Here is a 15,992-nt window from a genome sequence, read left to right as displayed (position 1 = left end):
GACAACATTAGGACTCTCTTTAAATTACACAAGAGCTCATGCCTGCAGTTTAAGGACTTGGAGGTCCCAAGACAAGTGTCCTGTTTGGGACCATTTAGACCTTTGACTTTCCTTGGGAAGTCCGCTCAGGCCTTCTGTCTATAAATTCAATCCACACTGAGCTTGAAGTTCTAGTCTCAAGTTAGTCCTACCAACATCCTTGTAAAGAATCGTTTTTTAAAATACTGGCCCAAATCAAAGTGAAGTAACCTTGGGCAACCATCTGACCTGTTGTTCTCACTTCCTCTGTAGGGTCCCTTCTAGCTCTTGACAAGCAGTGATTTATCTGTACCCCACATGCCTCATTTCAGCTGTGTATGGTCACACAGAAAAGTGAGTAGCATATCTGCCTGTCCCCATGCTATTTACTTGATCCTCTAAGACATCTTAACATGCCCAATCCCATCACAAATATTATCATCCCCATTTTACAGACAAGGAAAGTGAGGCATGCAGGGGTTGTGTGCTTTGCCCCCATCTCCCAGTTAGTAAATGTCAAAGCCTGGCTCCAAGTCCACTCATCTTTACACTAACTACATTGTTTGCTCTTTCTCACACAAAATCAACTATTAGCAGCAGCAGCAGCAGCAGCAGCAGCAGCATCATCTAAGAAACATGAATAAATGACTGAACTTCTTAGTATCTATCAGCTTATGGTCAAATAATGACGATGATTAATATATTCGTTATAACTAATAATACATGCCATTTCTCTAGTGCCTTAAAATGTGCAAAGTCCTTTACATACAGGTATTATTGTCCCTATTTTAGAGATGAGGAAACAGACTCAGAGACTTGCCCAGCGTCATAAGGTGTTACATGTCAGTGGCAGAATCTGAATAAAAGTCTTCTGAACTCAATGGCCAGTACTCTGACAACTACAACACAACGCCTCTCTAAGATGACGGGTTTCCCTGTGACAGCTCCCATAACGCCACCCCCCCCCCCCCCCCCCCCCGCCCTGCCAAAACCTGTGATTTCATCAGTGTAAGCAGCTACCAGTGATGGAATGTCAAAATCCCTCAATCTATGTAGGTCATTAGCTGTTCTGCAACTTGTGGTCTTTGAGGCCTGCCTAGGGCACTGAGGGCTTCAGGGTTTGCCCACAGTCACATGTCCAGTACAGGCCAGATCTCCCTGATGCTGAAGTCAGCTCTCTAAATTACTGAAGGGTCCTTGACTATGGCTTAAGGGCTTTTAGCTTCTAGGACATGGGCCCGGTTTGTCCATTTAGATCTTTGACTTTTCTTTCGAAGACAGGCAGCTCTACTTTACAGAGCTGTCCTGTCCCACCAGGAAGTTATTTGAGGAAAGTAACTTGAATCAAGAACAAAATTCCACCCACCTTAGAGGCTACCACAGGGCCAAGTCTTAGCTAACTCAGCTTGAAACAGTGATGTCAAAAGAAAAAACCTTACATATGTTGAGGAGCCACCTTCTCTCTCTACTCATTTGCCTGAGTTAGAAACACACTCACCGCTTCTTGTGCCAGACCTCTGAGACCAGCTTCTGGTAACTTTTGCATAAGGCTGGTTTCTTGTCAGTTCGCACCAGTCCCCCACACTCCAAGAAGAACTGGGTCAAAGGGGGACTAGAGAAGAAGTAAACAAACAAAAGAGAACTAAGAGGAAGAACACATGTGAATTCACCAAAGAAATGACTGGTAAGATTAGCAGGAAACTCCACAGCAGTGTGGTGGGAAGAACACTGGATTTCATGGCACAGTAGTACTATGGTCGAGTTGTGACGCTGGCAAAAACTAACTGTGACCGTGTGAGGAGGGAGAGCTGAGGCTGCTGCAATAGGCCAGGTGAAAGGTGATAAATCACCATGTGAACTGGGGCAGCAGCTATGAGAGTAGAGAGAAGGGAATGGGTAAGAGGGATCTCATGGAGGTAGAACTGACAAGATTTGGCAAATGACTAGTTATGTGGACTGAAGGAGAATGAAGAGTTGAGAATATTCATTTAAAAGAGATCACCCTCTCCTCTGGGTCAGAAGAAGTCCTTCCCAGAGCTGGGCCTGCTCCTGCCAGAATGATGAAGCTCTAAAACCCCAGGGGAGGATAGCCAAGAGGACTCTCAATGACAAACTAAATTTTGCAGCCTCTTCCCAGTTAGTTCTATTGCCATCCTAACTCCTTCAGATCTGACCTCCATGGAACTTATGTTTCCTCCCAAAGGAGCTCTCTGGCTCTGTTCCTGTTGGCATATTTCTTTACAGAGTGCTTCCCCCACCCCCACCACACACCAAAGGCTTCATTTCTTTCTTTGCCCAGGGCCTTGGAGGGGCCCTAGGTTCCTTAACCCAATCTCCTGCCATCTCCCCAGGTGGCCTGATCACTTACCAGTTAGAGAGTGCCTGTAGGGCTGCATTCATGTAGCAGGAATTCCCAAGGTTTTTCAAACCAGTCAGGCCTACAGAAACAGGACAGGGATGAAGGAGGGACGTGAGAGTTTTGAAACCACAAGGACATATTCATGTTTCAGACTGAAAGTAGGTGGCTCTGCTGTTTCAAGTGGGCCAATACCTCGAGGTTTCAGGTCATCATCTTCAGACTCAGATTCCCCCTCATCGGCCACCGCAATAGGAACGGCTTTCAAAGGGTGAGAAGGCAATGGAGTCTCCTACATGAAAGACCAGAGGAAAACATCAGCAGTACATAAACTTCACTTGAGGAAGCCATAGATATGTGTGCATCCATACACAATCTATAACTATCCATAGACATGGTGAGGCAAAAGCCTTAAATGCAAGCACTCACTATAAAGAGGTGAAAAAGTAAGTAAATTTGCTTAGCAACACGACCTTGTGTTTCAATAGCCCTCATCTCCAAAAGGCTCAGATCTTCCAGGGAAGTTAGGGACAGGCAGTATTTATTCCATGCCAGAAAGGCGAATTCAGGCCCAAAAGAAATGACATGCCCAAGATCATACTGTGAATGTATATACACAAGAATACAATTTAAATTTCCCAGTGTTTAGTGCTGTGTTTTATCTAAAGCACTACAGTGCCCTTTGGGCTGAAAAGGAGCCAACTCTTTTTTAAAAGAATAATGTTAGGGCAAGTTGCAATGCCTAGCACACTGCAAGCGCTAGAGAAATATCTGTGGACTGAATAGTGTAAGACCCACCTGCTCTGAGAACTTGGATGGTGGAGATGGTGGGTGTGCTGCCAACCTCTGATCCAAGAATACTTCCTTTTCACAAGCGTAACACCACACACGGAAGGTGGTGAGGTTCACAGTCAGGTTGTGCTTTTTGGCCTAGGAAGCCAAAGGAGTAGTTGAACAGTCACATAAGGATAGGAGACTGAAGGGCTTCCAGCTGGATGGACTCCTGCCACAGCCCCGTTTTGTGAAACTGCTAATAAAGGACGATAAACTCCTGGGACAACTTAGTGATTGAGGGCTGTTCTCTTTGCTCCCCACCCAGTCAGAGGAGCTTGTATGGCAGAGGTTCCCAAACGTATTTGGCCTACTGATCCCTTTAAAAAAAAATTACTCAGTGGCCCCCTGGAAATCTACTTTCTTTAACCCCTTAATGTTTTGCTTTGTTTTCGGAAATTTGGGTCATTTCAAAAAATATATAAAATATATATATATATATACTTTTAAATTATCAATTGAATGATTTATTGTAAATTTGTGGGTTTTTTCCTGCATTGAAATTTTGATGATGCAATAGTGCATCACATATACATATAGTATCGTACTATACACAAGTCATCACATGCACATGTTTCTACTGATGCATGCTGGACTTCTCAACATTGCACAACACACTTGCCTGCCAATACCTGCCTGTTAAGACCTGTTAGCAGACTTGACTACTGATCAGTTGTAACTTGCATTTTGTGTGTTTATTTGGAAAATAATGTAGTCGCTCTAAATTTAACTGTTACACAACAGATTAAACGTGTACAAATGGTTTTTCAAAACTTTCTTACCTTCTCTTCTTTCCTTATGCTTCCACTGCCCCCTTATTTTTATTCAAAGCCCCCAAAATGCATCTGAGGCTACTAGGGCCCCCCGGATCATTCCAGTGTCCCCCAAGGGGTGGTACTGCCCATTTTGGGAACCTATGCATAGGGGAAGGTTCACCTCTGCATGAAGGGTGCTATGGTCGGCAAAAGATTCCCCACAGCCAACATAAGGGCAAGCAACCTAGGAGGGCAGAGAAGGAAGTAAGAGTTAGTAGAAGTGAATGCCAAGCAGCTTAGGAAATCCAGACCAAATAATTTCACCTTGAAGGACAGAAACAGAATCTAATCTACTACTACACTCTTTCCCAACTCTCTCTCAATACAACCCTAAACTGGACATTGTTGAGATATTTCTTTGACATCAAAGTCTAAAAGTGAACTAAAATTGGGAATATCTAACTACCTCAGCTTTAAAAACTCCGTTCCCCTACAGTGAAAAAGGCAGCAGCTGCCGCCCTTGTAGAGTGGCTGCATTTTCAAGGGGTTACTACGAGATGGGGGAGATGCCCTCCTATGGTCCCCAAGCAGGCCTTTTCTTCTAACCATTTTGTCTCCATTAAAAGAGTTTTCTCATTCCCTGTCCTATTTCCTGTTGTGCCACAGGAGAGTAGAGAATGTCTTTCTGAGGATCTGACCCTTGGTTTGTGATTTAAGATTGAGAATCAATCCCCAGAGCGTGAGAGTAACTTCCTAATTTTAGAATATTCCTTTCATAGACAGTAGAGAAAAGAGACACCTGGTGTTAACCAATGAGCGAGTGGTTTTAAATTCTTGTACGAGATGTTATTTACGGGTCTTTTTTCCCCTTCAGTTTTCTTGTCACTCTGCCTGAGTTTATGCTATTCCCCATACCTAGAATCTCTTCCCCAACTCTTCCAAATCTTACTGGCCACTTCAAAGACCCAATAGGAATTCCATTTGCTACATAAAGCTTTCTCTGACCACCCCGATCCAAAGACTGATTTCACCTTCCTCAGCACTCCTGTACCATTCTCTCAGCTGGCACTTAATCATACACCGGTCTTCACTTTTCAAGGGGCTGTCTCAGTGAAATTACAAGTTCATTTCTTATCACTTTCTACAGTCTTCACAGGCCTAGCAAGGCATGTACACACAGCTGGAGCTCACAATCTGGTTGACTGACTAGAATACAATAGGGTATAGTGTTTCCTCAGGAGCTTCACATCTTTTGGAGAAGAGCTGTGAATAAGTAACATCACGTGCCCTGAATTTCTTTTCCTCTGGTGCCCTCTTGACTTGGTTTTTGAGAACTACATCTGAGCTGATGGAACCTATTTTCTATTCAAAGGCTTTAGGGAGATGGCTTTGCCTAACATGTGGATATCACTGGCCCGTAGAAAACCCCGAGGTGTTTTACCTGGAGACAGGCCCAGAGGTTCGGTCCTCCTGCTCCACAGGACTGGCAAGTCCCCTTTGTCCATGCAAAAGAAAAAGAATCTCTTTTGAGAAGGATGCGGGAGTCCCCTTGGGGCTTCTGCTTAAGTCTATGACTGACCCAGAAATCTTCCACGTTTTGGGTGAGTCAGTCAGTGCAGGTCTACAAGACGCCATCACTTCTTTTGTTCACTAGTAAAAAATATTCAATTTCCCACTTTAAATGTCTGTAGATCTCAGCCAGATGAAATCCCCAGAACTGGCAACACAAAAGCTCTGGGCTTTCCCACCAACACTCCAATATTCAGATTACGCACAGCTCCGCAGCCCCAATACCCACAGTGCAAGAGCGACCCGTGACTCTAGACCTGAAACAACCTGAGAGGAGGAGCAGCTATGCAGAAGCCCCAGCCAGCGACAGATCTATCCTCTAGAGCCAGTGGACAGCTGGATCACAGAACATAAGAGCTATAAAGAACCTTACAAATCATTTCTTCATTTTATAGAAGAGGAAACTCAGGTCCAGAGAAAGGAAGCAACCCATCCGACTGACTTAGTGGCAAAGCCAGACCTAGAGCCAGGGCTCTCGATGTTCTGGGAAAGGCTCTTTCCATTTATAACTCCTTCCTAATCATCCCAGGCTTATGCTTTATACCAATGATCTCCAAACTTTTATGATCATGCATCCCTAACACTAAAAAATGTTTGAGCACATACTCTCAATGTGCATATATTTACTTCTTTATGTGTTATATACATGTATTACTGTACTAATAATTCTATGCATTATAAAACTTATGCAAAGATAAAATTTTTAAAGGATGAAATACAGGTATTAATATTTGATCCTAGAGTCAATAAGAAACCACTGAAATTTACTGAGTAAATGAATGACACGGTTACATCTGAGCTTTAGGAAAATAATTTCGGTGGCTAAGTGGAAGGATGGATCGGAGTGGAGAAGAGATCTGAGGATGGGAGACCAATTAGGAAACAATGTAATAGTTCGGGAAAGAGGTGATAAGGGCCTGAACTGAGGCGGTAGTAGTGTAAGCAGAGGGGCAGCGTTAGGTTGAAACTACCCAGACGGGTACATGCCTGTTGCAGAAGAAGAGGCTGGGAGCTTGCAGAAGGAGTGGGAGAAGTTTTAGGGGGAAAGGGTAGGTATTGAAGACCCATGATGGACGGTAGGATGTAATCCATCTTCTTAACCTTCAAATGGTTAATCACATAATCCTTAGGGTCAGGTCAAAACCCTCTTTGGATACCACTATTCCACATTAATCAGTTAGTCAAAACAAGCGTTTATTAAGTACTTGCTTTGTACCACACACTTGCTAAGTACTAGGGATACAAAGAAAGGCAAAAATCTGGTTCCTGCCCTTAGAGAGTTCAGATTCCCAAGGAAGACATAAGATGCAAGCAACTAGGTACTATTCAGAGATATGTGTTTATGTTTACTCACATTATACACAGAAGGTAATATTGGAGGAAGGCACTGAGGGAAAGGGAACAGGAAAGGCCTCTGAAGGTGGGATTTGAGCCAAGTCTGTAAGGGTATGGAAGAAGCCAGTGAAAAGGTATGGAGCTGTGAGATCAAGTATTATGTGCAAGAAGGTCGATGTGACTGAATCAGAGCATCCCTGGAGGGGAGGAAAATATAAGAATACTGGAAGGTAGGTGCAGGACAGGTTAAGTGCTTTAAATGCCAAGTAGAGGATTTGGGGTTTGATCATGGAGGGAGGCAATAGGGAGCACGAGAGTTAAATATGCAATGGAGATACCGTGTATTAGGACAATCTCTTTGGCAGCTGAGTGTAGGATATAATGGACTGAAGCGGGGAGAGGCTTGAGGCAGGGAGACCCACACTAGGCTACTGTAATAGGTCAGGCACAGGTGATAAGAGCCTGTACCAGAGTGGTGACATTGTCAGAAGAGGGGGATCTCTTATGAGAGATGGTATGAAGGTAAAATCAACAGGTCTTGGAGACAGATTGGATCTGAGGGGCTGAATGTGAGGTGAGGACAAAAGCGGGGTTGTATGCCTGTGTGACTGGAGGGTGGTGTTGCCAAGTTTGGAGGAGGTGGTGGGGTTTAATAAAATGAGTTTGGTTCTGGGCATAAGTTTAAGATGTCTATGGCACACCTAGTTCAAGAGGTCCAATAAGCAGCCGGAGATGAGAGACTGGAGGACAGCAGAGAGGTCAGAGCTGGATAAGGAGTTATGAGAATCATCAGTAGAGAGATGATAATTTAATCAATGGGAGCTGATGAGATCACCAAGTAATGTTGTGAAGGTGGTGATGATAGGTTTGGATATGTGGCTTGAGTTTGAGTGGGAAGGCTGAATGATACTGAGGTGTAAAACCTGGGAACTAGAAGGGTGGTGATGCCTTCCACAGTAACAGGAAAGCTAGGAAGGGGACAGTGTGTGGAGGGAAAAGAGAATGAGTTCAGTTTTGGACGTGCTGCATTTGAGACACCTGGGGATACCCAGTTCTAATAATAATAATAATTATTATTACTATTAGCATTTATATAACACCTACCATGTACCAGGCACTGTGCTAAATGCTAAATATTTTCTCATTTGATCTTCATAACAACCCTGGGAGGTAGGTGCTATTTTCCCCATTTTATAGTTGGGTAAACTGAGGAAAACAGAGGTTAAGTGATTTGCTCATGGTCACACAATTAGGGTATGTCTGTAGCTAGATCTGAACTCGGGTCTTCCGGACTCCCGGCCCAGTTCTCTATCCACTTTACCACCCAGCTACCCAAAGATGGCCAATGGGCAGATTTTGATTCAAGGCTAAGGAACCTTCATTAAAAAGAACCTCTTAGGCAAGGATAGGTATATGCTGCCAAATGGGAAGTACCCAGGAGTACGGTTTGATTAAAGGAACCTAAAAAGAATAAGCCGCAGATTAGTAAAAACATATAGGCTTTACACTTGACAGAGGGGCAAACATTTCTGTTATAAAATTGCAGGTCTTATTATGTGTCTCCAGAAGCTAATGATAGGGGGATATGGGGAACTGGGTGATCTTGTGATCTTTTTAACAGAAGGAACTTTTATGTTTCTAGAGACCTTATAGCAGAGGAGTCAAACAGAAAGCCCAGGCTGTACCAGATAAAAATGTCACTGGGAAATAGTTAACAAAACAAATAAAAACATAACAGAACACAGATAATGCAAATATGTGGTTTTCTAAGTCAATATACCACTGGCAGGGATCCTTACCTACTTGTTTAGTGGCCCCCATTTCTATGAGTTTGATACCACTGCTGTATGGCCTTAAAGCAAAAACATAAAATAATGCACACAATGCCTTCATTTTAGAGGTAAAGATCATGAGGGGTTCAGAGAAGTTAGGTGATAAATTCAAAGTCAAATAGCAGTGTGGAAACAAAACCAATGTTGGTGGCACAGTTCCCAGTCCCAACCTAAGTTTCTTCCTCCACAATTCCTCCACTGCACCCCTCAAGAATTCTGAGAGAAATTCCAGATCCCAGCCAGGTTTTCATCATAGGACCCAGAGTTATTTTTTCTTTGTTTAGTTTGAAAGACTATAAAACATGTAAAACCAAAATCTAAGAAAGCATCTGAAAAAAAGCCCTGAGATTAAAAGGGATAATATGGTCAGAAAATAGTCACTAATTTGGCAATCACTGATTAAATAAGATCCTTAATAAGTCTGGCCTTGAAGGAAAATTTTTGTCAAAATATTGTTTTTTGGGCAATTCACGCTGCAGAGAGTAGAAACACAGATACCAATGATTCTCAACTGCTTTGGAATTTTAATGGCTTTTATACCTTGTTTGATTTCACGGCATACTTTTCTCTTCCAAGTGTTTTATTATTTAAAGTTAGTTTTGTTTCAAGAATTTCATGGCACTCTAGGGGTATCCTGGTCCTCAGAAAAGACAACTGGAACAGGACACTCTAGGTATGTCCCCTGTGACTATATCACACCTCATGACTAAGCTCTCTCATGCTCAGGGAGGTTGGTGCTGCTGTTTCTTTCCACCCCACACTTCCTCACTGTGCTCTCTTCCAGACAGCGTAGAACCTTCTCTCCCCCACATCTCTTTCTGGCCAAGATTCTGTCCCTACTTCTGCCATGTATGGAAAAGCCTCTCTTGTCTGTCTCTATTCGCTTTTTCCTGAGAAAAAGATGAATCACTGAGTCAATGGAAAAACACCAAAGCCTCATTTCTTCTTAACAAGTAAAAGAGCATAAGATCCTCAGAATCATACTCTTAAGAGATGAAAAGGACCTTAAAAGTCCCTGAGTTCAAGCTCCCACACTGAGAATCCCATTTACAAAGATTCCTGGGAGATGGTCTCTGCTTAGGTGCTTCCAGTAATGGAAGTTCATTACTTTGATCCTTCAGTGGCCTTGCCCTCCTGATTGCCTTCTTTTGAACACAAGCTAATTTATTAGTGTCCTTCGAAATGTGGCACTTAGAACTGTCCTTCCGATACTTGTAATAATAATAATAATTATTAAGGTGCTTCCATCTTACACCATAGTCTATCAAGGGTTGTACTACAAAAGGCTAAAAGGGCCAACAAGTCCTTCCTGGCCAATAGAAAATATAGGAAGTATTTTGCCTAATGCCTCCTTAATCTCCATGTTTTAAATGACTCTACCAAATCCCCAAAGAATGCTCAGTTACTCACTTGTATCAGTGTTCATATGTGTATTATTTCCAATGCTAATGGTGTGAGAGCATTAGCACTAGCTAAATTAAAATCAAGCCGATCCAACTTATCATGGTGGGCCGTTAGAATACATCACCAGGAAAACAGCCTTCTAACAGAACGTCGATATTTCCATTTGCTCAAAAGGCTGAGGACACAAGAAACTGGCATCAGGAGCGTCAGCTGAGTATACAGCCAACCTTTCCACTGATACGCGCCATCTCTGTACTCCAGGAGCAAGGCCCACAACCAGATCCCATCTCCTACAAAGTTTGACATCTTACCTTGGATTTTAGTATTAAGTCCTCTTTGGTGACCTCACCTATAGAATCAAGATGAGGGCAAAGCTCTCTGGAGTCTCCCATTCTTACACTAGTTCACCTAAGAGGATACAAAAGTCATCTTTAGTTGATCAGCTATTAATAAAGACATTCACAGGCTCAAAACTAGACAATTTTTGCTGCTTTTTTTAAAAGAATGAATCAAATTCTTCAGCCCAGTGAATACTCTTCTTTGATAATTGCTAGGGAGCAATACAAGAAGGGTGGATGTTTAGAAGAGCTATAAGGAAAAAGGATCAGATGTTTATACCCAACTTTTCCTAAATACTCCTCCAGAGAAACAAATGTTTTATATTCCATGAGCACCTTCACCAAAATAAATGTTTTAAATCATTAAACAATGACAAACAGTTGTAAGGGCAGCACAATTGGTGCTTACTAAGGATTCCTTTCAGGAAATGCCTTTCTGAAAAGACAACTTTCTACACCTAGAAAGCCAATGCAGAGAGCCCAAGCACCTTGCTAGAGGCGCTGCATGTACAGGCACTTAATTAGCATCCATTTAACTAAGTGAAGCTATTATATTATTAAATTTATTTATTTTCAGTTTTCAACAATCACTTCCACAAGATTTTGAGTTCCAAATTTTCTCCCCATCTCTCCCCTCTCCCCACCCCAGGACAGTGTACATTCTGATTACCCTTCCTCCAATCTGCCCTCCCTTCTATCACCCTCTCCCCCTTCTCTTATCTGCTTCCCTCCTATTTTCCTGCAGGGCAAGATCGATTTCTACACCCCATTGCCTATGTATCTTATTTCCCAGTTGCATGTAAAAACAATTTTTAACGTTCATTTTTAAAGCTCTGAGTTCCACATTCTCTCTCTCCCTCCCTCCCCACCCACCCTCACGAAGAAGGCAAGCAATTCGTTATAGGTACATGTGTAGTCATGCAAAACATTTCCATAACAGTCCTGTTGTGGAAGACTAACCATATTTCCCTCTATCCTGTCCTACCCTCCATTTATTCTATTCTCTCCTTTGACCTGTCCCTCCACAAAAGTATTTGAAGTGAAGCTATGATAAAAACAAGGCTAATTCAGACAAGATGGCAATGCATAATAATTTAATGTGGCTCTTCTGTGCTTCAGCAGAAACAATATACATCATCAAAGTGGGTTTTATCATAGCCATGAACGAACAGCTTTATCCATCATCCGTGAGGATTCTGGTTTGCCATACCTCTAGGTGACTCCACCGGGCAGCTGCAAACATTCTGCTACAGATGACTCAATGTTTCAGCTCCTTTGGAAGAAGCTGATCAGGATTATACCAAAGAGCCTAGAAAAGGGAAAACAAACACCAGTCTTTCACTGTCTTTAAAATCACAACATGTATATTTGGGGCAGCTAGGTGGTACAGTGGATAGAGCACCAGGCCTGGAGTCAGAAAGCCTCATCTTCCTGTGTTCAAACCTGGCCTCAGATACTTCCTAGCTTTGTGACTCTGGGCAAGTCACTTAATCCTGTTTGCCTCGGTTTCCCCATCTGTAAAATGAGATGGAGAAGGAAATGACAAACCACTCTAGTATCTTTGCAAGAAAACTCCGATTGGGGTCACAAAGGTTCAGACACGACTGAAAACAACTTAACACGAGTGCTGCTTTTTAAGGCTTACCAAGCACTTTACATACATGATTTCACTTTATCCTCACAACAACCTTGTGAGGTAAGTGTTATTATTATTCCCACTTGATAGATAAGTTAAGGCTTAGAAGGTTAGTGACCTTAACCAGGGTCAGGCAGCTAGTCTGCAACAGGACTCAAGTCTTTCTGACTCCAAGTCGAGGGCTCCATCCACTTTGCCACCTAACTGCATGGTTTACCAGATCTATGTGTTCTGAAAAAAAAAATTAAGATGCCTCTAACATAGGAAGGACAATATTTAGCAAACATCCATCAGACTAGACTTGCGGTGATTTTTTTAAAAATGCCACACTCCAGAGCTGAGGCTCTTAATCTTTTTGTGTTATGGACCAGTCTGGGGAAGCTGGTAGACATCTTCTCAGAGTTATGTTTTTCAACACATAGAACAGAATATATTGGTTATAAAGGAAACTAATTATATTTAAATACAGTTATCAAAACATTTTTTTAAAAAACAAGTTCACAGACCCCCTGGTTAAGTAATTCTACTCTACAGTAGCTTGGAATCAGGAGAACCTAGATTCAAATCTTCTCTCCACATTTACTAGCTATACGACCCTGGGTGAGTCACTTAACTTTTATCTACTTCATGCAACTCTCTAAAATTAATTGAGGTTGAGATCTGAGATCCGTGTTGGTAGAAGGAGTTCCATCAAAAGGAGTTCACCACACAAACGAGCATTCAAACAAAAAAGCCAAATAGACCTTTAATTTCTAGGATTAATTTCTCTTATTTTGCAAGTTGATTGGGCACAATTGCCAACACCTCCACTGGGCTTTTCTGACAACTAGAACCTGCTCAGCCTTGAAGCTGCCCCAGGGTTAAGCAAGCAGGGTTATATGGCTTCTGAACTTCTCCAGATTCCTTTAGACTTATTAAGGAGAAGAAATCCACAGACACTACAAGAGGGTGTGTGGATTCAGAACAGTGGCTGTTAGCCTTGGCACAGAAATGTTATTTTCTTCTTCTTTTCCCTCCCTGGTCCAGCCTCATACCCCTTCTGTTAGCATGGGCCTGGCTATTTATCAAGCATTCCATCCTGGCTCATCAACCAGTTTGCTTCAGGCTCTTCTGGAATTTCCTAAGGCTCTAGAAACACAAACCTATTATAACCTACTTCACCCTTCAAAGTTTTTGTGGCTCCAATCAATCCCATCTACCCCTTCTGCAATTCCCTGGAAGGGCTAGAATTCCTATTAAAGAACTGTTTGAAACAGCTGAAAGGGAACAGTATTTAAACTGAATTCACAAATCATTGGACAATGATTGGCTTCAAAGTTTGAAATTTCTGATCTTTCCATCCTCTAAGGTAGAGTAAGCACTATTTTTTAAGCCTTTCCCCAGAGGCCACCACACTCATTTAACATGTACGCATTACTGAATGGCTATTTACCTTTGCATAGATCACTCTTTCCAACTTAGACTTTTAACTACTTAAGGATAAGTCAATTGAACCAGCATTTATTAAGTACCTGAGTGCCAGGTATGATGCTAAGTATCCAAAGGTAAAAAAGGAAACAGTCTCTCCCCTTCAGGAGCTTACGTTTTCCTGGAAGATATAACATGTGCACCAGGAAAGCAAAAAACAAAATTTATGCAAAGCAATTTCACAAAGGTGAGAGAGTGCAGCAGCATAAATAAAGAGAACACAAAAGGTTTTATATGGAAGGAAGCACCAGAGCCATGCTCTAAGCTGTGGGTCAGGCATGACTCACAGTTTAAGAAGCACTGAAGGTATCCTGAGTGGAAAAAGTTTAAGAAGCCCTGCTCTAAAGGAAGCTAGGGATTCTAAGAGTTGAAGGTAAGGAGTGATTAAGTTCCTTCACAAGGGAGATTACTTGTGCAAAAGTGAGAGGATGCCATGGTATGAATAACAATTGATAATCCATTCTTATTGGATTGGTGAATACAAGAAGGGGAAGAATAGGAAATTAGAATGGGAATGTAGATGGGAGTCATATTATGAAGGGCTTCAAATGCTAGGCTAAGGAGTTCATCTTTTATCCTAGATGTAATAAAGAACTATTGAAGATTTTTGATTAGGAAGGTGACATAGATCTATTTAGGGGATCTCAATTTGGCACTTGTGTGGAGCATGGACTAGAGTGGGAAATGACTATGGGTAGAAAAAACAACTGGGAAGCTATTCACTAATCCAAGCAAGAGATAGTCGAGGCCTAGACTAGAGTTAACACTAGGTAAATCCACAGGAGCTGGGTGCAAGAGATGCCGTAGAAACAGAATGGCAAGACTCAAATTTACAGCCTAAGAGAACTCTAAAAATACAATTTGGAAATAAGATGACTTCAATTACATCTTCAGATTATCTCATGTAGAAATTATTGATCCCACTACCTTTGGTATTTACATATTCCCTTAAATACATTTTATTTAGCACACAAGAGCTCTTCTCTGAACTACCCATTACCTCTGGCCCAAGTATTAGGAAAATTTGCCTAGCTATTTGAATTTGGCCCCCTGCTTTCTCCAAGCCTCATTTTATGTATGTAACTGGCAATTAACAAAATGCCTAAGGATTTTGAGGGGGTGTGTGTCACTTCTCTTCCAAGTAAAAAAAACCTTTGGACTCTTAAAAAAAATCCTCTAAAGTATTTTCTGCCTTAGATAATTTGAGAAAGGATTTTTCTCAATTGCTAAAGAGATGTAAGAATTGTACAATTCAATCCCTGATTGACCCACCCACAGTCTTCTGTGTGAGGTAAATAAAATGTGAAGACTTCAGAGGGAAGATATGTATAAATATATATCTATATCTATACTAAGAAATCTTTTAAAAAATCAAGAAATAGGAAAGTGAAAAAAAAAAGTCTGAGGCTGTGAGAGTCTGATGGCTCAGCCTCTGGGAAAGTTTACCCTGAAACTTTTTGTTCTTCTGGTTCTGGTTTAAAGATTTGCTCAGTGAGAATAGGGTCACTGTGACTTGCTTTCCTTTACTATAAAAGTACTGTAAGAGAATGGAGAGGGTCTCCCCCTACCCTTATCCTATTCTCCTTCTTTAGATTTATAGATGTCACCTCAATTGTAATCATTAAATAAGGGAATGGGAATTGGAGTTTCTGTGCCTCAATTTTCCGGTTCTTTGTCTAGCTTTCACACTCAGATTGTAAGCCCACCTCCCAGCCAATGGTGAGAAAGGTCAAAGGTGGGCAGGAATTCTCCTGGGTTAGGTATAATTATGGGTGCTTTGCTCCTTGTAAAGTGCCTCCCTTGCTGGATTTGTTCTAGCAGGGGTTGCCCAATTCTCAAGAATTGAATAAAATGTATTTCTGTTGCTATCCTGAGACGGCTCCTTATTAACTTTTAATTGATGAGGGTCTTTCATCCCACTTCCAATGTGGAGGGTAGGGGAGGGGGTGGCCAAGAGCACTTGGCACCCAGAGCCAGGTGGACTCAGCTGGTGTTCTACCCCCACCCAAATCCCTTATTTCCTGCTTCTATCTCTCTTTTGTTCCCAATTTTAATGAAACATTTTACCCTCTGCATTCCAACTTCAATCTCTTTCCTAATCTTGACCCAAACTACCTCAGACATTTCAAAAAAATGACAAAAAAGATTATACTCACCAAACTTCTTCTCCATCTGCTTTTATCTTAAAACTTAAGAGTTGAATGGGTAACAATTTGCATACTAAAGGAGCTTCTTCGCCCCCCCCCACCCCCATTCAACCCTGTTTCTTCCTCCACCGCCTTCCAGTGATCCTTTTGCTAATTAATTCCTTTTGACCTCTCAGTTCGTAGAGTTTAAAAATTTTCCGCATGAACATAGTATGTAAAACTTTCCTTAAGTACACAGACAGGACATTAGACAAACATTGCACACGAACAATATAGAATTGGAATTCAGACCCATCCCAAACAT

The 15,992-nt window shown here is 41.9% G+C and overlaps 1 protein-coding gene across 4 annotated transcripts in view; it reads right to left on the bottom strand.

The window, feature by feature from the left end:
- Positions 1-15,992, bottom strand: part of USP20 (ubiquitin specific peptidase 20) — a 60,889-nt gene that overhangs the window by 25,449 nt on the left and 19,448 nt on the right. For 3 of the 4 annotated variants that reach the window (XM_036750421.1, XM_036750425.1, XM_036750422.1), the window contains exons 2-9: positions 11,649-11,747; positions 10,412-10,508; positions 5,402-5,455; positions 4,142-4,204; positions 3,173-3,304; positions 2,570-2,666; positions 2,387-2,456; positions 1,517-1,630 (exon numbers count right to left, since the gene is read on the bottom strand). In XM_036750421.1, coding sequence (XP_036606316.1) covers positions 1,517-1,630; positions 2,387-2,456; positions 2,570-2,666; positions 3,173-3,304; positions 4,142-4,204; positions 5,402-5,455; positions 10,412-10,492 — 611 coding nt within the window. In that variant the 5' untranslated portion in view covers positions 10,493-10,508; positions 11,649-11,747. Of the gene's footprint in view, positions 1-1,516; positions 1,631-2,386; positions 2,457-2,569; positions 2,667-3,172; positions 3,305-4,141; positions 4,205-5,401; positions 5,456-10,411; positions 10,509-11,648; positions 11,748-13,585; positions 13,663-15,992 lie in introns of all 4 variants that reach the window. The other variant, XM_036750424.1, reaches the window with a different exon arrangement.

The sequence above is a fragment of the Trichosurus vulpecula genome, chromosome 3 (assembly GCF_011100635.1).
Source record: "Trichosurus vulpecula isolate mTriVul1 chromosome 3, mTriVul1.pri, whole genome shotgun sequence".
NCBI classification, from domain to species: Eukaryota; Metazoa; Chordata; class Mammalia; order Diprotodontia; family Phalangeridae; genus Trichosurus; species Trichosurus vulpecula.
Note: the sequence above shows the minus strand (reverse complement) of the source record. Positions and strands in the feature narration are given on the sequence as shown.